At 58.0% G+C, this 22,284-nt stretch overlaps 3 protein-coding genes across 8 annotated transcripts in view; all 3 read left to right on the top strand.

Annotated features, from left to right (window-relative positions):
• Positions 1 to 1,878: 1,878 nt before the first annotated feature.
• Positions 1,879 to 22,284, top strand: part of LOC107150222 (alpha-1-antitrypsin-like protein GS55-MS) — a 55,039-nt gene continuing 34,633 nt past the window's right edge. For 5 of the 6 annotated variants that reach the window (XM_048799269.1, XM_048799265.1, XM_048799268.1 and 2 more), the window contains exon 1: positions 1,879 to 2,000. In XM_048799269.1, the coding sequence (XP_048655226.1) occupies positions 1,894 to 2,000 (107 nt within the window). In that variant the 5' untranslated portion in view covers positions 1,879 to 1,893. Of the gene's footprint in view, positions 2,008 to 22,284 lie in introns of all 6 variants that reach the window. The other variant, XM_048799267.1, reaches the window with a different exon arrangement.
• LOC107144711 (alpha-1-antitrypsin-like protein GS55-MS) lies at positions 3,720 to 8,819 on the top strand (the record flags this gene model as incomplete). The annotated part of the gene is made up of 4 exons (XM_015488524.2): positions 3,720 to 4,323; positions 6,108 to 6,378; positions 7,582 to 7,729; positions 8,543 to 8,819. Coding segments are annotated over 4 exons (1,215 nt in total), but the record flags the coding sequence as incomplete, so codon positions are not given.
• Positions 9,823 to 21,467, top strand: LOC107144704 (putative alpha-1-antitrypsin-related protein). The gene is made up of 7 exons (XM_048799274.1): positions 9,823 to 10,421; positions 14,749 to 14,859; positions 15,029 to 15,156; positions 17,030 to 17,673; positions 19,004 to 19,274; positions 20,190 to 20,337; positions 21,154 to 21,467. The coding sequence occupies exons 3-7, from the start codon at positions 15,044 to 15,046 to the stop codon at positions 21,343 to 21,345; spliced, it is 1,368 nt and encodes a 455-aa protein (XP_048655231.1). The 5' UTR covers positions 9,823 to 10,421; positions 14,749 to 14,859; positions 15,029 to 15,043; the 3' UTR covers positions 21,346 to 21,467.

The raw sequence follows: 22,284 nt of genomic DNA, 5'->3' as shown, positions 1-22,284 counted from the left end.
GCTGCCTCGGAAATCTGCCGAGATGTCGGTGCCAGGCTTGGGGCCAGTGAGTGAGGCCTGTCTGTTCCCGTAACCCTCTCAGCCTGCGAGACTGTGCCCTCTACAGAGGTACAGGGGACCATTCCTCTTCCAAGTGCGGGTGACATACCCTGGATCACAGGGCCTAGACCCAGAAGCAGAGTGGGTGACCCGCAGCACTGCCTGGGCCCCCTGGACGGCCTGGGCCCCCTGGCGCAGAGCAAGGCCCCTTCCTGCCCTGGCTCTTCGCCCCTGCTGGATGTGGCACCCCCACCACGGGAGCGTCCTCCCTTGGGGCAGAGACAGGAGCTCCTGCCAACACACCAGGGCGTCGCAGGCACAGGAGGGTGGCACTGCCAGGAGTCCCAGGGAGAGGGGCAGCCACCTCTCGCTGACACCCTTACCTACCTGAGGGGGCAGAGGGGCAGCAGGGAAGGTGGGGCATCTGGCACAGTGACAGATGGGAGGGACAGCTGGGCTTGGAGTGAGGCCATTGTACAGATGAGACACCAACACTGAGGCCCAGGAAGGGGAAACAGGCCCAGGGAGTACGGAGGCCTCCCCCTCAGCCACAGCACCCTCAGGAGAGGCCAGGGCCCGAGGGTGGAGGAGGGCTGAGCTCAGCTTCCCTTTCCTGCAGGGGGATGGTGTGCATGTTCCCTCACAGTGTCACTGAGAAGGCCAGGAGGAAAGTTCCTGAAACGCCCCCTCGGGCCCAGTGACATCAGGGAGACCCACTGGCGAGGGGCAGCCCCAGGGCCAGGCTGTGAGCTTACCTGGGACTGCCACATCTAGTCCTCAAGGCAGCCAGAGAGGTGGGGTCCCCATGTTAGAGGTGGGGAAACTGAGTCACAGAGAGGCTAAAGGACTTGAATGGGCTCCCTGGCCTGGACCTGAGTGTACCCGACAGTCCTGTGGGTCCTCTGGACACCAACCGGGGGGCCAGAGGGCACCCACCATTCTCTCAGAGACTGCAGAGGGCGGTGTGTGAGATTCAGGGTTGGACGAAGTTTTGAAAGGGATTGCAATCAAGAGGGACCCTATTAGCCTCATCCCTACACCCCCCAGCCCACCTGTGAGGGGCAGTTCCCCAGGAAAATGCAAGTGAGTTCTATGGGTCACTCAGGTGTTCTGGGAGCCAGAAGCAGAATCAGGCCTGGGACCAGCCAGAGATTGGCCTCCTCCTGCTCAGGGCCACTGGTTGGCAGGCTGGACAGAGGGCCAGAGAGATCCAAGCCACAAGCCTACTGTGTCCCACCACTGGACCAAGGTCTGTCCTGACAACCTCATTGGGCATTGGGGCTTCCCAGCCCGTACTGACAATGCCTCCTTGGTCAGAGAGGTGAAGAGGCCTGCCTCAGACGGAACAGCTCTTCTTGACACTGCAGCCCTTGGCCGGGCTGACGGGCACCATGGCCAGGGTATCACGACTGTGTCCCCCCTCAGTCATGCCCCATTCATCCTTCAGGGAAGTCAAGAGAGTGTCTGCATGTAAGGCTGGAGGGGTGACTGCAGGAGCTGCCTCACTACTTTGGTCCTCAGGTTCCCCATCCGTCAGGTGGGCTCATGCTGCTCTGACTGCCAGGGCATCCGGGTGCCAGCACCAGGCATGTCCAAGCAGCTGGCTCAATAAACAGCCGGACAACCCCGAGAATCCCTGTGGCGACACCGGGCAACTCCATGGTGCTGTCCCAGACTCACAGTAGTGACTCACAACCCTCCGACACATGGCGCTGTGGCCAAGAGGTGGTCACACTGCAGAGGCTGTGCACCCCTTAGGCAGCGCCGATGGCAGCGTGGGTGGCAGCTGGGATCTGGCCGATGGACTTAGTCCCTGTCTGTTTGCTTCTCCGATAACCAGAGTGACCTTGGCTAATGTCCACTACAGCCTCCCCCATCGCCCCTCTATGTACACTGCTTAAATACAGACAAGGACAGGGCTCTGCCTCCTCAGCCCCCATCACCACACCGGTCCTGGGACAGTGAGTGGTGAGTATGCCTTTCCCTGGGGACAGCCTCTAGGAGCCTCTGGGTCCCAAGCAGGCAGAGGCAGGACGCAGGCAGGGTGGACAGGGCAGGCTTCAGCTGGCCCTCCTGTCGTCTTAGCCACAGTAACCCTGAAGGTCCCCTCCATCTCCCCCAGCCACCCCAGAACCTGGCAGTACATCTGGTGGGTCACCAGCCCTCCTGAGCAGTGGCAGAGGGCATCTAGCTCACAGCCCTGGGGAGTCGAGGTGCGGCCACAGCAGCCGCGGGGACAGTGGCTCTGGTGGCCTGGTCTTTCCTGCCACTGTGTCTCGGCAGCCTCTGCAGCCCCTTTGCCTGGGTGAGGACCTTCCTCCCCTTCTGCAGATGAGGACAGAAGGCCAGAAAGGGAAGCCAGGAGCCGGCTGGCACCTTCCATCCCCTCTGATGCGCCCAGGGACAGAACCAGAACAAGCTCCCCCGGGCCGTGGTTCTGAGCCCACCTTGTGCACCCAGGGGAATGGGAGCCCTGGGAAGGTCACCTTCATGGGGTTAGAGCTGACCTTCCCCAGTGACCACTCTGAGCCAGCCGCCGCTGAGCTCAGTGCACATAAGAACACATTTCAGCCTCACAGCCCCTCTGAGGTGGTTCTGTGGTCATTCCCATTTACAGATGAGGAAACTGGGAACCCAGAGGTGGAAAACTTGCTCCAAATCACTCAGTGCCCAGTACTCAAACTCGGGCACTGGGCTCCAGAGCTCATGCTGCTGACCTTGGCCTACTGTTGAATGCTTCTCTCGGGGCTCGGACCCTAGTTGGAGAATAGGAAGCCTGGTCTGGCCTGGAGGCCTCTCAGCTGCTCTGTGACCTTGGACTGTAGCTCAGCCTCTGGACCATTGAGCAAGGCCTAGAAAATTCTTGGTTTTCTTCTCTTACCTCATCTTCACTAGCCTGGGTTTCTGGAGTGTTGGTGACAATGATGTGACAATGATTGTGACCCTGGGCTGATGTCTGCTCTGGCATAGAGTGAGAAGTAGGCAGGCAGACACGTGGGGACAGGTGGAAATGCCCCCTCAGAAGCAGCTCACTGCTGAGCGGAGCCCCTGTCTGGCCTGGGGCAAGTGGCCACCAGCAGGCACCCTGCAGGTGTGGGCGCTTCCCCAGGGTCAGTGCCACCTGCTGGTCACCTTGTTTGTGATTCACTTCTTCCTTCACAGGTTCTCCTCTCTACTGTAAGGACAGGAAGTGACACTCAAAGAGGGGAAGTCATTTACCAAGGCCACTGTCACCAGGGGGCAGGGCTGGCTCATGCTGGGCTTTGGTGCTTTCCATGGGTTGTGACCTCAGGTCAGGGCTCCTTCCTGGACCCCGCCTCGTTGCTCTGGGTCAACAACGAGGAGCAGAAATGGTGTGGGATGAGCTGGGTTGGGGGTCCTCCCTCTCCCTGCCTCACACTGACTGCTCCCACCCACACCCCCTTCCAGAACCATCAGGGTGCCACCTCCAGTCCTTTCCTGAAGGCTTGGCCTCCGTGTCTGTACCTGAGGGCTCCAGTCCACCCTCTGCAGCTGGCCTGCCCAGCTCAAGGTTTTGGGGCTGCAGCGTGCTGCTTGCAGTAGCAGCCCAGGGGGAGCAGGTCTTGGGCCCCTGAGGCTTTCAGGAACAGGCCAGGAAATAGAGGGAACCCAGCAGGAAGCTTGGGGTCACTGTCAGGGCCTGGGTCTGACATCCATGAAGCCTGGATCCCAAGGGCAGGACGTCTCAGCCCCTGGACCCAGAGGAGAAAACCAAGGCTTGTTCCACCTTTGCCTCAGCTTCTCTGTGCAGCCTTGGCCAGGCCCTGACCCTCTCTGGGCCTCAGACCCTCACTCTAAAGGGAAGAANGCTGGCCCATGAGTCCAACACCACCAACATCTTCTTCTCCCCTGTGAGCATCGCCACGGCCTTGGCCTCGCTCTCGCTGGGCACCAAGGCTGACACTCACACCCAGATCCTGGAGGGTCTGGGCTTCAACAACACGGATATCCCGGAGGCTGAAATCCACCAGGGCTTCCAGCATCTTCTCCAAACCCTCAACAAACCCAACCGCCAGCTCCAGCTGACCACCGGCAGCGGCCTCTTCATTGACCACAATCTGAAGCTGCTGGACAAGTTCTTGGAGGATGTCAAGAACCTGTACCACTCAGAGGCCTTCTCCACCAACTTCACAAACACTGAAGAGGCCAAGAAGCAGATCAACACTTATGTGGAGAAAGGGACCCATGGGAAAATTGTGGATTTGGTGAAAGATCTGAACAGAGACTCAGTTCTCGCCCTGGTGAACTACATTTTCTTTAAAGGTAAGACGAGTCAATCAGCCTGAGTGGGTTCCCATGGAAACCCCAAAGTTGTTTTCCATCTACCAGTTCTGGAACTTTCCTTGGCAGCACTGTCTGTGCTGTGGCAGGGCCTCTCACAGTGGCTCCTCAATCTTCCATGTCTAAGCCCTGAAATGTCTTCCACCATCAGTTAAGTTAGGGAAAAGTTGATAAAACTGTCAAAAGCATTGACTTTTCTGCAGGACGCATCAGAGTCCTGACTGTCCTCCTGCTCACTGGGGACCCCAGCAGGGAGGGGCACCTGTAATGTTTCCTGACTAGAGAGCCACTGATGCACATTGTGGCAGGTGGTGGGAGGGAGTGGCCTTTCATGGAAAGTCCTTGGAACAACTCTTGTTGTGGAGTGTGGCAGCTGGGGGTGTGCAAGGCCTGGGTCCACATCCTGCCTACCCCACTCAATGGCCTTGACATAGGACTAGCCATCTCACCTCTTTGGGATGTGACTGTTCTATCTTGTCATGGACAATGTTGTGAGGTCTGAAAGGAGTACCCAAGTCACACATGGGATTGTGGGGATCTGTCACAGCTGAGTAGCTGGCAGGGACCCTCAGCCTGCCCACCTGCCAGGGCTCCGCAGGACCCAGGACCTAAGGCAGCTTCCACTGCCCCAGGGCAATGGCTTCGGGAGTCCTGGGAAGTCAAGGTGTTTTACTGAGCTTTTCACCACTGTCACTTAAAGACCAACCAGAACAGTTTTAGAGGAGGAAACGTTTATTTGGGCCTCACAGTTGCAGAGGTCTCAGTCTATATATGTCTAGCTCCATTCTTTGGGGCTCAGGGTGAGGCAGAACATCATGGCAGAGGAGTGTGGGGGAGGGTAGCAGCTCACATGGTGATCAGGAAGCAGAGAGAGACTCCACTCTGCAGAGACAACATGTATACCCCATAGCCATGTCCCCAACGACCCCCAAATACACACCTCCTCCAGCCTCAGCCCACCTGCCTCCTGTTACCATCAGGGATTAATTCACTGATTAGGTTAAGGCTATGGCCCAGTCATTTCTCCTCCTAAGCACCCTGCATTGTCTCACAAGTGAGCTTTTGGGGGACACCACATCCAAACAATAGCACAAGGCCAGGGTGACTTCCTCTGAACCCTGGCTTTCTTGTTCCTGGGCAGAGTCTTACCGTACAGAGCCCCAGGCCACCATCAACACGACTGAGGGGCCAGCTCTGCTGCACCTAGGGCAGGTCTCATTCCTCCCAACTCCATTGAGACATGTGGGCTCAGGGTTCCCTGCACTACCCTCCCAATTTGGTGGCCTAGAGGGTGAGGAGCTCTTGCCTAGAAGAGGCGGGCTGCCTGGACATCTGTGCTTCTCATGTGAGTCCAGGACAAGGATTTAGGGTACACTGAATGTTTGACCTGAGTGACAACTGAACTGTCAATCAATAAGGATCCTGAGGTCCAGGAGAAGAGGTCCCACTGTAGACTGGGACCAGAGCTTTTCACTTAATCCCAAACTGCCCTTCAATAAAAAATGTAATTGTAACAGAAATGCTCACTGGGCACAGTCAGGAGGCGTCTCCATGGCAGCCTGCAGGATCTAGAAATCCCAGCTGATCCTCTAGTCCTGAACGCCCGTCTCTCTATCCCCATCCTGGAGGGGTTGGAGGCCCTCCTGCCCAGGATGGAGCAGAGGTGGGTGAGGAGCTTCCCCCCAGGCAGGCTGAGGGCGCCTCTGCTCTCCTCTCACACCTAAGCCTCCATCCCACCCGCTGCCGTCCACTTTCCCTCTGTCCAGGCAAATGGAAGAAACCCTTCGAGGTAGATCACACCAAGGAAGAAGACTTCCACGTGGACCAGGCCACCACCGTGAGGGTGCCCATGATGAACCGCCTGGGCATGTTCGACCTGCACTACTGCTCCACACTGGCCAGCTGGGTGCTGCAGATGGACTACCTGGGCAACGCCACCGCCATCTTCCTCCTGCCCGACGAGGGGAAACTGCAGCACCTGGAGGACACCATCACTAAGGAAATCCTCGCCAAGTTCCTGAAGAACAGGGAGAGCAGGTGAGTCCAGGCAGGGACCCGCTGGACGGCACAGGCACAGACCTCAAGCTCCCTCAGGACCAATGCATCCGAAGACAGCACGGGCAGCAGGGGGGACCATCCCTGGGGCCACAGCTACAGTGAATGACCCTGTGCTACAGGAAATGCCAGGGCTCAGCTCAGGTAGCAGCTGAGAAGGGACAGTGGTCAAAGAGCAGGACACAGATCCAGCTGGAGGGGAACTTCCCTCCAAGAATGTACATGGTCCCCTCCCAATATCCAGGGCCTGGCCGGGGCACTGACACTAGCACATGTTGTGGCAGAATCAAGGACAAAGGCCTGGGCCTGCAGGTTAGGGCAGCCAGAGGGAGGACTTCCTGGAGGGCCTGCCGAGGTGCACAGGGGAAGCACCTGCATGGAAAGGCCCAGAACAGGAACAGGCAGCACTGGGAGCTCAGGGCACGTTCCCACAGGCTCTGTTTCTCTGTCGCATCTCAGGCTGGTTCACATGTCCCAGGAACCACACAGCTGGGTATGTGACACAGAGCAGGTGCACTGTCCTGAGCCCAGGCTTGGCCACTGGTGAAGGAGACACACTGCAGACAGATGTGACACACGTCCAGGTTAAACTGCACTTGGATGGTCACCATTGCTGGCCCACCCAGCCTCCTGAGGTCCCTGCACCTGGGCTGGGAACAAAGTGCAGTGCATCCTGGGACTGGTCCCTGAGGCTCGGTGCCAGTGTGCAGCCTCAGCACAGGCCCCTGGTCTTGTCACTGTCCCTGGGGACACCAGATGAGCCTGCAGCCTTGGGTTTTGGAGGTGACAAACCTCTCCCTCAGTGAGCCTGTGTCCCTCAGTCCTGCTGCACTGACCCATGATACCCTGGGCCACAGTCCCCAGGGAGGCTCCTGGCTGGGCAGGCTGGTGTGACCACGGGCTACAGGATGACCCCTGCTTCTGGGAGGACACTGCCTGGAAGGCTCCTTGGTGGAGGGGGTGTGCAGGGGCCACAGGACAAGATGTTCCCACTGACGGGAACATTCTCCATGCCAAGTGTCCAGGAAGCTAAACGTAAGTAAGCCAAAGCACTTCGATGGATGTGGGTGGGGACAGGGCATTAAGCAAGATAACCAATCAGGAGAGAAAACACTTTCAGAGCACGTTGGGTCCAGCGGAACCCCAGAGACTCTGTGAACCCCTCATTTCCTATCTGCATACTAGCTCCGTCAATTTATACTTCCCCAAACTGAACATCTCTGGAACCATCGATCTGAAGCCCGTCCTGACAAGTCTGGGCATCACCAACGTCTTCAGCGAAAAGGCTGACCTGTCTGGGATCACGGAGGACGCTCCCCTGAGGGTCTCCCAGGTGAGGATGGCCATGGTCCAGGGGTCTGCAGGCCAGAGTGGTGGGGGCCTGCTTAGGCCTGAGGCTGAGGGAGGGGCCAAGGGACACAGCAAGGGCGAGTCAAGTCCTCCTGAGGATGCAGAGCTTCACCAGCTCTGACAGGGAGGAGGACAGGGCCGGGAGGTGGCCTCCTGTGCTGCAGTTGTTCTAGGGACCTCCCCTGAGGAGCTCACTGACCCTTGGCCTCTTCCTTCCCCAGGGCCATGGAGTCCTTGGGATTCTGTTTACCCACATTAACACTGAGAGAATTAGGCTCAGTGACTTCAGGGAATGTTCTGGAATCTTCCATCTGTGACATTAGAGCTACTTGTGAACCAGCAAATCTGAATCATTCCTGAGTCCAGTGGGCCACTTGCTAGAAAAAGGTGGAAGGGACCAAAAGCAACTGCAGGTCCATGTGGGTGGCTTTCTATAGGGGTCTGGGCGCTGGGAAGGTCACCACCAGTGTCCCTGTGCTGAGGACCTCCTAGCCCTACAGGGGGAGGGGATATATGTGGAGGTGACATGGAGGCTCTTGTGCCCTGAGGTCACATCCAATGGCCAGAGAGATGGAGCTCAGGAAAGGAGGGGGAGGGCAGCAGGCTGAGTCAGGCAGAGGCTGAGATGGGGTTGGGGGGACCTGAGTGACCCACAGGGAGGCCTAGGAGAGGACAGGCTGGTCCAGCAGGAAGGCCCTGGTGAGGTCCTGTTGGTAGGAGGCTCCCACGTGGGGCCTCGCTGCAGCCTGGGGTGGGGCAGCGGGACCTCAGAGCCCTCTGCTTCTCTCCCCTCCAGGCCCTGCATAAGGCTGTGCTGACCATCGATGAGAGAGGCACAGAGGCTGCGGGGGCCACATTTTTCGAAATGATGCCCATGTCTCTTCCCCCTGACGTGAAATTTGACAGGCCCTTCCTCCTGGTCATCATTGAGCACTACACCAAGAGCCCCCTCTTTGTGGGGAAGGTGGTGAACCCCACACAACCGTAGCCACCTCGGGTGCTACAATCTGCCCTCCTGCCTGCTGGGCCCCTCCCAGATGACATTAAACAATGGGTGGTCTGGCCAACCCTGATCCTGTGGTTCTGGTGAATCCCTCTGTGTCCTGAGGTCATGAGAGGACTCCAGGTCACAGCACCTCTCAGTGACACTGTGTCAGGTGTGTGCTGGTCAATGGTGACTGGCTGAGGCCACGTCCTGCGGGACCTGAGCATGTCCATTCTGAGAACTTATGTCCTGTCTGGGAATCCTGAGGGGGTCTGTGGCCCAACAGCAGCCAGAGGCCCAGGGTCCACCCAGCACCCCATGCCCCCTCCCACCCATCGCTGGCCACACCCACCCAAGAAGCCCCACCTGTTAGTCAGCCTTTGTGCTCCTCTGACTAAGACCCGACCAGGACAATTTCAGAGGTGGAAACATTTACCTGGGGCTCACAGTGGCAGAGGTCGGAGTCCACACACAGCCAGGTCCATTCCTCAGGGCCCAAGGTGAGGCTGACCCCCATGGGGGAAGAGTGGGGGAGTGGGGGGGGAGGGAAGCGGCTCAGGTGGTGACAAGGAAGCACAGAGACTCCACTGACCAGATACAAACATAACCCCAGAGCCATGTCCCCAGTGCCCTCCCCCTCCAGCCATAACCCATGTCCCCAGTGCCCTCCCCTCCAGCCACCCCCACGTCCCTCAGTGACCCCCAGGTAACCCCTCAGGGAGGACTCACTGATCGGCTTTAGGGCCTCACAACCCTCACTTCTCCTCTGAACCTTCTGCAGTGTCTCCCTCCTGAGCTTTGGGGACACCTCACATCCAACCATGACCCTCTGTGCCCCCAGACCTGGCGGCTCACACCCTGGCTTTGAGTAGCTGTGACTACAGCCACAGCAGGGAGGTGACCATGACCCCTCTCACCACACTGTCCCCTCACCAGACCTGGCCGCTGGCCTCACAGGGCATGTCCTAGGGGGGTTGGAGGAGGTGGTGAGGAGCCTTCCTCAATGGGCTGGGCCAGGACACTGACCTCTGTCCTTGTCTTTCCATAGCTGCCCAGGAGGCTCACACGTCCCCTCTTGGAAGAGCCCCCTGTCCCCAGTGAGCAGGAGGGGCTCTGTGTCACTGTCTCCCCCTCAAGCCCACCAGGCCCCAGGCCCCCAGGTCCCCAGGCTACTTACCCTATGTCCCTTCTCCCTAGTCCTGTGCCATGTCCCCAGGGATGGCTCCTAAAGGTCACGGCAGGCTGCGTTGGCTGTGACAGGGCAAGGACAGCCCCCCTGGAACCCCAGCCCTCCTGCCCTGCCTGGGCTCTCACTGGGGCACGTGCACCTGGCGCCTCCTCCAGGGTTCCCCCCAGGTCCTCAGGACAGCAGGAGGTCTGGTGGGTGGCCCATGCTGTCCTGGAGCAGCCCTGCCATGGGGCGCCCTGGCCCCTTCCACCCTCAAGGCTCTGGGCTGAAGTAGCTGGGAGCCCAGGGCTTGGGGTCCCCTTCTCCTGTGGCCACACTGACACCTCACGGCCATCTCAGCATCATCCCTCACCTCTCATGGGAGGACGGTGGACATGACGCCCTAGGTGGGGTCCTGACACAGGGTCCTCTTTACAGTCTGAGCAGTCTCATCTCTGCCATCACATGGCACCACCTGTCAATGGGTCTGAACTCTCCCTGAAGAAGAAACAGGATCTCTAGGTTTCTACATAGGGACCTCCAACCTGCACATACACTTCTCATGATATGAACGTCATCAGTCACCCAGAATGAAGTGACACGTGAGTGTCCCAAACCTGGATCTTAACACATAGCAGCTGTGTGACCTGAGTGAGGTTGTCAGACCTCTCTGAGCCCCTAAACTCACTGCTGCCAGTACAGCCCACATTGGAGCTGGCTTGGGAGTCACCTGAGACATGGCCTTAGGCCTCCCAGACCTCTGAATAGAGCAGGTGGGGACAAGGGCACTCCTTGGGAAGTGCTGTCCCAGTGTCTCTCCCCTGAATCCTAGTGGCAGCACCGTGATGCCCTCAGCAGATATCTGTGCTTTTCCAAGCCCCAAGGAGAAAATCGAGGTTCATGGCGGCTACCCGTTGCCTATGTTGTCACCGTCCCATGGCTAGTGAGTGGCAACCTGACCTCATGGCTCACCCTGTTCCTCCAACCCCTCACCCACCCTTCTGTCCCTCCCTGGGCTCATGAGCAGTAATTCCTCCTAAACCATGAGAATCGCTGACACCTGTGCTTGGTGGCACCTGGTGCTTCCCTAGGAAGAGCCTGTGCCTCATGGAGTGGCCTCCCCCTGCCTCTGCAGCCCACAGCCCTGGGAAGCCGCCCACAGATCTCAATGTGGCCTCGCCCTGGCATTGTGTGGGAGGGGACAGGAGAGGACCTGGCCATCTGCCACCTGAGGGTTCAGGGGAGGGAAGGGGGGAAGAAGCCAGAGCCTCTGACCTTTGACCCCGTCTTTTAAATTCTAAACCTGCCTGTCACTAAAGGACTCAGGACTCTACTTGGGAGATATTCTAGCCCCAGAGGGGACTTCACCAGCTTGGTGGGAACCAGGAGGGACCCGCTGGGTGTGGGCAGAGCTCTGGCTATTATAGTGTCACGTAGGACAGAAGGTAACTGACCCTTGTGACTTTGTAGCCTCTGCATCAATGTCCTCATCAAAAATAGGACAGAAATCTCCATTCTGCAGTGTCTCCATGAAAACACAGTGACAGGGCCCTTTATCTAGAGCCCCTGTCCTGGCCATGCCCGCCCCAGACAGCCTCCTGGGGCCCTGAGCTGGGCGGGGTGGGGCTCACCCACCTGTGTTGTGGGGGTGCAGCACTGGAAGCCCAGAGCCCTCGAGCATAACCACATGCCCACACTGCAATAAAACCTGAAGTGCTCCATGTTGGTCCTTTCCCTCTAGTGGCTGTCCCCAGGCAGGGCACAAGGCTGGTCAGTGGAGCTCAAAGGTGCCCATACAGGTCCTAGATGTCTGGAGCTCCCACAGCCGTTGTTGGCATCACAGCAGTGACGGGTGCTGTGGCATCAGGAATGCCCAGAGGACCCACAGTGAGGAGGTCCCAGGCAGGGACAGAGCAGGCAAAGCCTCTTCACCTCCTTAAGGGGTACAACTCCCCATAGGAGCCCACACAGGTGGGGGTACTCAGGTGGCAGGTGACCGGAGACCTGTGCACAGACCTGGGCCAACAGGCAGATTCGGCATCAAACGTGGTCTCAGGAGTGGCCTGGGCTGTGGGCGCACAGACACTTTCAGGCCCTCTTGTGGACACTGGCCATGGTTCCTAGGTCTGTTCCGAGCAGAGAGAGGCCTGGGGTCCCAGAGCAGGAAGCGCTGACTGAGAGCCACCTGGTCTAAGGTGGCTTCTCCCTGCCCCTGGCCCCAGCTTCCTGGGCTTCTCCTCTGTGGGCTCCTCTCTGGACACACAAAAGGGGCAGGAACCTGCTCATGCCCAAGTACAGGAGGCTGATGTGACATCATGGGGCCCCTCCCAAGGCAGGCAGAGGGCCGTCCTAATGACCCCGCCACAGGGGCTGACGGGCTCATAACTCTTCCCCACTCACCAGGTCCCTCTCGGCAGGGGAGGCCGGGCAGGCAGTATCCTTCCTTCATGTGTGGGAACCTGGGGCTCCGAGAGAGACACAGAGGTCAGGGAGCTCAGGGACTGCTGGGGAGGCAGACTGGGGTCAGTTCTGAGGGAGGGCCTGGCCTGGGCCTGCAAGTAGTCATGATGCTGTGGCCTTGCAGGAAAGAGGACAAGTCACTCTCCTGAAACTTGCAGCAGCCCCTAGCAACATGAGGAGAGAATCTCCATCTTCACCCTGTGCAGAGCACCCCGTCACCAGGTCATGGCTGGCTTCTCCTGTCCAGCCCCTGCCTCGGAAGTCCATTAGGTGTGGCCTCTCGTGGTGCTTGTGCGGCCTCATGAGACAGGACAGAGTTTGGGGTCGTGTGTCTACGTGTTCCTGTGTGTGAGTCTCCACATGTGTGTGTCTGAATGTGTTTTTCAAGTGTGAACCAAAATCAAGGAAGGCCCTAAGGCTCTCAAGCCTTATTTGACTGATAACTGGAAACATCACGATATTTTCCAAAGCACATCTCACTTCATGGGTCAACAGGTACAGGGTCCTGGGCACTGGAGCTCTTCCCTGGCTCTGCGACCACGGCTGCTGACTCTGCCGTGACCTTAGACAACCTTCGCTGGGTCACACAGCCCCTGGGTCCTCCTGAAGCTCCCTGGGCCTCAAGGCTCCTGTGGCCCCCAGGGAAGGTGGTTCCCCTTTCCAAGGCCCCATGCACTGCAGGACACTCATTGTTTCCTAAGACATTGGGAACAGATGTAGAGATTAGGGACGAGGGCTCAGGAACTCCTGAGGATTCGTGGGACTGTAAAGTTGATCCTTCCCCAGTTGAACCCTGGGGCCTCTGTGCCACCTGGCACTGGGCTGTTATCTCCTCCTATGGCTTTAGAGCCTAGGACACAGGAAGCTGGGCAGGAGCACCGCAAGGTCAAGGACAGCCTCAGCATCTTAGTGAGACCCTGTCTCAAAATAAAAAATTAAAAGGTCTGGGGTTGTGGTTCAGTGAGAGAACATCCCTGGGTTCAAACCCTGGTACTGAGAAATAAGAAAGGAAAGAGCCCTGCAACTTCAGATGAGTAAATAGGTGAATGTCGACACAGATCAGGTGCAGGACAAGGTGCAGGACAACACTAATTTTTTTTCTTTCTTTTTTTTTGTACCAGCGATTGAGCCCAGAGCAATTTAACTACTGAGCCACACCCTACCCCCACCCCAGCCTTTGTATGTTTTATTTAGACACTGGGTCTTGCTACGTTGCTTAGAGTCTTCCTAAGTTGCTGAGACTGAGTTTGAACTTGCAATCCCCCTGCCTCCGCCTCTTTGGCTCCTGGGATTACAGGCGTGTGCCAGCGGCCCAGCAGGACATGACTCTGAGCAGGACATATCTGCTGCTTTCCCACACCTCTGAGGTGTGTCTCAGCAGAGGGGACCCCCAGGTCAGGGAGGGCCACTAGGCTCCTCGCACCTCCCCCTCCTGATGGCCTGGCACCAGCTGGTTCTACTGCACTGCCCAGTCAGGGAGGACCGCAAGGCCTTAGGTGACAGGGGCACCTTGCAGGCATACACCTGGCCAGCTTCAGGAGGTGCCCCAGGCTGATGTCCAGCACAGAAGGCTCCTGCTCCCACAGGAACTCAGTGTCCCCACACTCCTAAGGTGGACTATAAGTCCTCGAGGGGTGTGTGTGAGTGAGGGACAGCTCATGGTGCAGGGCATCTGGTGAGTCTCCCTGTGGCTCCCCGGGCTGCACAGTAAGTCCTCCCCCATCACCTCCTGAGCTGACTCGGGAAGTGCTCGCGGCCTCCTGCCTGCTCCAGCATCCGGGGTCCACCCAGGAGAAGCAGAGGAAGGCACAGCTCAGGACCATGGGCAGGTCTCATCTGAGCCCAGGTGCCTGGCCTTGGCCGTGCTGCTGGGAGACTCGGGGAGGGTGAGGGCCTGGCTCTGCCGCCCCAGAACACAGTGGGCCTCGGGGTGAACGCTGGGGCTGCAGCTGACCTGGTGACTTCTCCTGTGGCCCCTCCACACATGCACTGGCTCTGAGCCTCCTGTCCTTGTTGGTCTCTGCCCTGCAGAGGGTGGAGGAGGTGACCTGGGCAGCCCCTGCCCTCTTCTCCAGCTGGGCCTCTGCTCCGTCCCCTTACCCTGCTGCTTTGGGAATCCAGCCTGAGCCAGAGACACAGACCAAGGCTCCTGCACTGCATGTCCCCAACCCCCTCATGGAGAAAGGGGGCCCTTGGAGCTCAGCCCATCAAGCTGGCTCCTCAGACTCCGAGGAGGTCCAGGGTCCTGTCCCCTGTACTCACTGACCCACCCTCCGGCCCCAATGGCCTCTGCCCTTCATCTCCTGCTGGAGATCCCAGGAGAGGTATATACCTAACTCCTCGGTGACCTGGCTGCCCTTTCATCCCTCTCCTTGCTCTTTCTCACTAGGTTCATGGCTTTGTGTCCTATGCGCCAGCCCCTCGCCATTCTGAAGGCTGTGGGTTCACAAAGCCCACCATCTCTGCCCCCAGGAGCTGCCCTCCCAGGTCCTATCTGGATGTAAGTTTGGTATCGACCTTTATTTCATTTAATTGTCCCCGTCCTTTTTGAAAGATGAGTTTCAGAGAGGTTCCACTGTGCCGTGTGGGTGGCACAGCTGCTCTTGGCAATCTGGATTAGAACTCAGGTCTGTTTAACTCTCTTCCTGCCCCAAATGCTGATCTTCCAGAGAGAAGGCCTCATCATGTCCACAAAAGGTCTGCGACAACATTGGTGGCCAGGACAGAGCATTGGGCTGTTGATAGGACCTTGGCTATGTATATGCAGGGCCCTGACCTCTGGAGACAGGTGCAGCAGGTTAGTCCAAGGATACTGCCCCGAGCCGGGGGCATCGCACTCTCATGAACTGTGGACCCTGCGGCGCTGAGGTGCACCTTGATGTGTGGGAGACCAGCTGTAGTGTCCTGGAGGGTGGGTACAGCAGCCTCAGAGGAATCCTGGGACCCCACACAGCCCTCAGGTCAGGAAGGAGAAACATCCCAAATGCCTGGGTCTTGGGCACACTTTGGCTCCAATGTGGCAGATTGAACCCACATTGCAAAGGAGAGCTTCTGTCCAGTCCAGAAAGAGGACAAACTGGCTGGGGTGCTCAAAGCTCTTCAGCAATGGTGCTCCGCAGGGGACACTCAGCAATGTCTGGAGATTATTTTATTGCCACACCTGGGGGCCGCAGCGTCATGACAGACATCTGGTGTTCTCTCGGCTGCCACAAATCCTGCAGCAGTCCCCCATGGCAAAGCATCCCCAGCTCAATATGTCCACACTGCCAGGACCCGGAACTCTGCCATCCTGGGTGCTCAGCCTGAACAGTAGCCACACTCCCAGCCTCAGAGGACTCAGAACGATAGGAACGGCCCCAGCTGCCCACAGAGCACCACAGCAGACTGCAGACCTGTCTGGCTCCAGCTCAGTCTGAACTGCCATGTAGTCTTAAGTGAGTTACTAGAACCACTCTAAGCCTTGCTTTCCCCCACCCTGAAAAGTAGAATAAGACATGCTTTGAGACCAAAGCCAGTGTCTGTAAGTGTCAAGGACCAGGGTGATCCCATAGGCTCTTTATCAGTGGCAATTCCCAGGTTAGGAATGTCATGGGACTCAGAAAAATATCAAATTCAAGTGGCTTACGAAGTGAGGGCTGTCGTAGTTGCGAGAAGAGGGAAATGCCTGGAGTGTTCGGGATCTGGGGAGCATGGGCTGGAATCAGGCAGCTGTGGATGACCACAGCTGCTCTGTGTTTTGGCTGTGGGTCTTGGCAAGAGATCCTGCCCTCTCTGGGCAGCAACTGCTCTGTCTATTGTATAATGGGATCAGTGGGAGCCTGCAGAAATATTTCGGATGCTTCAAAGTCCTCCCTGATCTGATAGAGTCCATTTGCTGGGTAACTCTCAGGCTTCCTGTGCCTCAGGTTTTTCATTGTAGAATGGGGTCTGGGGCACCTGCACCTCAAGGTCACTGCAGGGGCTCAGGACCCAGCCTGCCTGCTGCCTGAGTTGGTTCTGCCATTTTACTTGCTGGCTGACTTTGGACATCTATGTGCCTTAACCTCTCTGTAGTAGTCACAATTCTCCCCTCAGCACTGTGACAAGAAAGCCAAGCGTGAACACGGGTGATAGCTGGGCCGAGGTCACCAGAGGGACAGCATCATGTTCATTTTGATATTTGCCTGATTCTTTTCCGTGATGAGGACTGAGTGCATTCTGTGTTGGGTCGATCCTGGTGAGGACAGGTTTATTGGGACTCCCGGCTCAGGTTCATGGCCAAGGGTCCATATCTGCTGAGGGCTGTCTTGATGGCCAGATGTCATAAGGCGGCACGGGGGTCATGTGGTCAGACTCAGGGAGCAGGTGTGTGTCTCCTCTGGTGTCTCATCTAATTAGACCCCCAGATTCAATCGTGGGGCTGCACCCTGGTGGCCTTATCTAGACCTGCTCACCTCCCCAGGGCCTGGTCCAGGCTCTACTCTCTTGGTAGCTCACCGTGGGGGTTAGGCCCTGCTGTGCCTTTCAGGTGCACCATCATCACTGCTGATGGAGATGTAGGCAGCACCTGCGTGGGCTGGGCACCTGGCACACGGGCAGTCAGCTGACTCTTTTGCTTGGTGTCCATCACTGGGCAGGGGAGTCGTCTTGGCCTGTGCTCAGGACATGGCCCTCCCTTCTCTGTCTTGCAGGACGATGCCATCCTCCGTCTCATGGGGCCTCCTCTTGCTGGTAGGCCTGTGCTGCCTGGCCCCAGGCTCCCAGGTTCAAGATCCCCAGGAGGCCCAATCATCTGATCATGGCCACGAGCATGAGGAACATTCAACCTGCCACAATGTCTCCTCCAGGGTCATTGACATGGCCTTCACCTTATACAGGGAGCCAGCCACATGGTCAAGACACAGCAATATCTTATTCTCCCCAGTGAGCATCGCGATGGCCTTTGCCATGCTCTCCCTGGGGACCAAGGGTGACACTCACACCCAGATCCTGGAGGGCCTGAAGCTGAATCTCAGGGAGACTCCGGAGGCTAAGATCCATGAGTGCTTCCAGCATCTCCTCCAGACCTTCCAGCAGCCCAGCCAACAGCGCCAGCTGACCACGGGCAGCAGCCTCTTCATCCACAGCAGCCTAAAGCTCGTGGATCAGTTTGTCCAAGACACCAAGAATCTGTACCACTCAGCGATCGTCCCCGTCGACTTCAGGAACACCCACGAAGCCAAGAAACAGATCAACAGTCAGGTGCAGCAGAAAACCCGAAGGACAGTAATGGGTCTGGTCAACCATCTGGAGAACGACACGGCTCTTGCCCTGCTGAACTACATTTCCTTCCATGGTGAGGTGCCTCCAGCCTGAGCTGGTTCCGGTGAAATAATCCAAAGTGTCCTTCAGGCTCCCTCTTGTTAAACTCTCCTTCATGATGATGCGGAAAGGAATAGGGCAGGGCCTCTCCACTTGGCCTCCTCGGGTTTCCACTAGGACACGATTCAATCCATTCTGTGAACCAAGGAGGCTCGGGAGGGACGAGCTCAATCTGGTCATGGGTCATCTTCTCTGCAGGACCTGTCAGAGCCCTGTCTGTCCTCCTGCTCACTGGGGATCCCCAAGAGGGAGGGACACATGTGATGGCTCCTAAATAGAGAGCCACAAATGCAAGTGGTAGCAGGTGGAGGGAGGGAGGGCCCTTTCATGAAATGTACTTTGGACAACTCTTGTGGAGTGTGGCAGCTGGGGGTGTGCAAGACCTGGGTTCAAATCCTGCCTGCACCACCCAATGGCCTTGACATTGGAGGAGCCATCTCATCATTTGGGATGTGACTGTCCTATCTTGTCAGGTCTGAAAGGAGTACCCAAGTCACACAGAGCATGGCACAGTGGGGGCCCATCACAGCTAAGCAGCTGGCATGGACCCTCAGCCTGCCACCTGCCAGGACTCCAGGGCCCCAGGTCCTAAGGCAGCTTCCACTGCCCCAGGGCAATGGCCAGGGGAGGCCAGCAGAGTCAAGGCCAGGGTCGGCTTCCTCCCACCCTGGCTCCCTTGTTCCTAGGCGGAATCCCGTGCTGAGCCCCAGGACCTGGCAGCACAACTGAGGGGCCAGCTCTCGGAGACTTAGGGCAGCTCTTGTCCCGCCCAGCACCACCTCCTCCTGCCCAATGAGATATCAGGGCTCAGGCTTCCCTGTGGCCCCTGCCACTCTGCTGCTAGTGAGGGTCAGGCACTGTTGTCCAGCACAGGGGGAGCTCTGGGCTTCACATAGGTCCAGGACGAGGACTTAGGGGTGTCCTGAATACAGACAAAACCATGTATCCACGAGGGACAGGGAACCGCCGGGAAAGAAGCACCCAGGGGCGATCCTGCCATCAGTGTTCTTAGCACCTCCGGGTACTATTAAATCCACATAAAATCCACCTAGAGCCATGTCTCTTTGGAGTCGGGTTTTCACATTAAGCCTGACTCTATCCAAATCCTAAAACCCCCTCTGGCTTTCCATTGTATCCACATAAACCTTCAGCAGCCTGTTTCCATCTTCATCCCATTTGACAGACACTGAAACTGAGGCTCAGAGAGGAGCTTCACAGGAAGGGGGCTCAGGGCGCCCTGGTGGCTGCCTAGTGCCCTACCTACATCTCACCCCCTCCCTCCCTGCCTCCCTCCCTGCCTCCAGGCAAATGGAATGAGGAGCCCAATGCTGAGCGGCACATCGTAGAGAACTTTCACGTGAACAGGAAGATGACCATCAAGGTGCCCATGATCCACTGCCTGGGCAACTTCTTCCTGCACCGGGACAAGGAGCTGTCCAGCTGGGTGCTGGTTCACCACTACCTGGGTGACACCACCACCTTCGCCATCCTGCCGGACCCAGGGAGGATGCTGCAGGTGGAGAAAAAACTGACCCCCAAGCACTTTGAAGATATCCTGAGAAAGATCGACATCAGGTGATGCCCCGTCCAGGAGCCCACACAGGAGCTGCCATGATGGCTGGGGGGGCCTGTCCCCTGCACAGGGCCCTGTGCTACAGGCTCAGCAGCTGTGTTTCCCATCAGTGTGAGCCAGGCTCAGGGAAGGGTGAGTGACAGGGGAGTGCGCCCAGAGACTGGCCTGAGGACTTCACTGCCCTCCAAGGTCAGCGCCCTGCCCTTCACCTGGGGGCATAACAGCAATGCCAGCACATTGTGTCAGGACCAAGGACAAAGGCCTCGGCCTTCAGGCTAGGGCAGCACATGAGAGGACTTCCCGGAAGATGGGATGTGGTGCACAGGGGAAGCGCCTGCATGGAAAGGCCCAGAACAGGAACAGGCAGAGCTGGGAGCTCAGGGCACGTTCCCACAGGCTCTGTTTCTCTGTCGCATCTCAGGCTGCTTCATCGGCCCCAGAAGCCACAGAGCTGGGGCGTGAGGCACAGAGCAGGGCACAGGGGCAAGGTAATGAGCCCAGCCCTGGCGCAGATGCAGGAGGCACTGCAGGCAGACGTGACACCTGAACCTGCAGGTTAACAGCCCCTGGATGGACACCACCGCTGGCCCACCCCGCCCTCCTGAAGCCACCACACCCAGGCTGGGAACAGAGCACAAGGCAGCCTGGCACTGGTCCCTGAGCTCCGGTGCCAGTGTGTGGCCTCAGCACAGTCCCTGGGCCTCACACCATCCCTGGGGACAGGAGCTGAGCCTGCAGCACAGTAGGGGTCCAGGAAGCTAAAGCACACAAGCCAGTGACTTCCTGTTCTGCTGAGGGTGGGGACAGGGCACTAAGTGGGAGAACCAATCAGGAGAGGAAACACTTTCACAGCACCGTGGGACCCAGCAGAAGCCAGAATCCCTGTGAAATTCCCTCATTTCCCACCTTCATACCAGGACAGCCAATTTACACTTCCCCAAACTGTCCATCTCTGGAACCATCGATCTGAAGCCCGTCCTGAGAAGTCTGGGCATCACCAAGGTCTTCAGCCATGAGGCTGACCTGTCTGGGATCACGGAGGATGCTCCCCTGAGGCTCTCCCAAGTGAGGATGGCCATGGTCCAGGGGTCTGCAGGCCAGAGTGGTGGGGGCCTGCTCAGGTCTGAGGCTGAGGGAGGGGCCAAGGGACTCAGCAAGGGCCAGGTGGGTCCTCCTGAGGATGCAGAGATTCACCAGCTCTGACAGGGAGGAGGCCAGGGCCAGGGAGGTGGCCTTCCAGGAACTACCCCTGAGGGTCCCACTGACCCTTGGCCTCTTCCTTTCCCAGGGCCATTGAGTCCTTGGGCTTCTGTTTACCCACATTTACTCAGAGAGGCTTAGGCTCAATGACTTCAGGGAATGTTCTGGAATCTTTCAACTGTGACATTTAGAGATACTTGTGAACCAGCAAATCTGAATTATTACTGAGTCCACTCAAACGGGCCACTTGCTGGGGATAGCAGGAAGGAGCAGAGCAACTGCAGATCCATGTGGGTGGCTCCCTCTTGGGGTCTGGGCACTGGGAAGGTCACCACCAGTGTCCCTGTGCCAAGGACCTCCTAGCCCTACAGGGGGAAGGGGATACATGTGGAGGTGACATGGAGGCTGATGGTCTTCCTCTTGTGCCCCTAAGGTCATATCCGAGGGCAGAAGAGATGGAGGTCAGGAAAGGATGGGGAGGGGAGCAGGCTGAGTCAAGAAGAGGGTGAGATGGGGTTGGGGGGACCTGAGTGACCCACAGGGAGGCCTAGGAGAGGACAGGCTTGTCCAGCAGGAAGGCCCTGGTGAGGTCCTGTTGGTAGGAGGCTCCCACGTGGGGCCTCGCTGCAGCCTGGGGTGGGGCAGTGGGACCTCAGAGCCCTCTGCTTCTCTCCCCTCCAGGCCCTGCATAAGGCTGAGCTGAGCTTCGACAAGGAAGAGACAGTGGCCGCAGGGGATGCCAAATGGGAAGAAACCACCTTGTTTGAGGCCCCCACTGTCCAGTTCAACAGGCCCTTCTTGCTCATCATTAGGGATGAGTACACCAACTTTCCCCTCTTTGGTGGCAAAATAGTGAATCCCATAGAGAAATAGCTGGTCTCAGGCTTCAGCCCCTCCCTTCCTGGCCAAGCCACCTACTTGGTGACATTAAACAGGCTGGTCTGGGCAATGTGTGCAGGTGGCCTGCAAATCCCGCACCTGTGGTCTCTGTGTCTCCCTGTGTCCTGAGGTCGTGTGAGGACTCCAGGTCACAGCACCGCTCAGTGACACTGTGTCAGGTGTGTGCTGGTCAATGGTAACTGGCTGAGGCCACGTCCTGCAGGACCTGAGCATGTCCATTCTGAGATCTCCAGTCCTGACTGGGAATCCTGAGGGGGTCTGTGGCCCAACAGCAGCCAGAGGCCCAGGGTCCACCCAGCACCCCATGCCCCCTCCCACCCATCGCTGGCCACACCCACCCAAGAAGCCCCACCTGTTAGTCAGCCTTTGTGCTCCTCTGACTAAGACCCGACCAGGACAATTTCAGAGGTGGAAACATTTACCTGGGGCTCACAGTGGCAGAGGTCGGAGTCCACACACAGCCAGGTCCATTCCTCAGGGCCCAAGGTGAGGCTGACCCCATGGAGGAAGAGTGGGGGGAGGGAAGCAGCTCAGGTGGTGATCAGGAAGCACAGAGACTCCACAGGCCAGATACAAACATAACCCCAGAGCCATGTCCCCAGTGCCCTCCCCCTCCAGCCACACCCCATGTCCCCAGTGCCCTCCCTCTCCAGCCACCCCCACGTCCCTCAGTGACCCCCAGGTAACCCCCTCAGGGAGGACTCACTGATCGGCTTTAGGTCCTCACAACCCTCACTTCTCCTCTGAACCTTCTGCAGTGTCTCCCTCCTGAGCTTTGGGGACACCTCACATCCAACCATGACCCTCTGTGCCCCCAGACCTGGCGGCTCACACCCTGGCTTTGAGTAGCTGTGACTACAGCCACAGCAGGGAGGTGACCATGACCCCTCTCACCACACTGTCCCCTCACCA

The sequence above is a fragment of the Marmota marmota genome, unplaced genomic scaffold (assembly GCF_001458135.2).
Source record: "Marmota marmota marmota unplaced genomic scaffold, marMar, whole genome shotgun sequence".
Lineage (NCBI taxonomy): Eukaryota > Metazoa > Chordata > Mammalia > Rodentia > Sciuridae > Marmota > Marmota marmota.
Note: the sequence above shows the minus strand (reverse complement) of the source record. Positions and strands in the feature narration are given on the sequence as shown.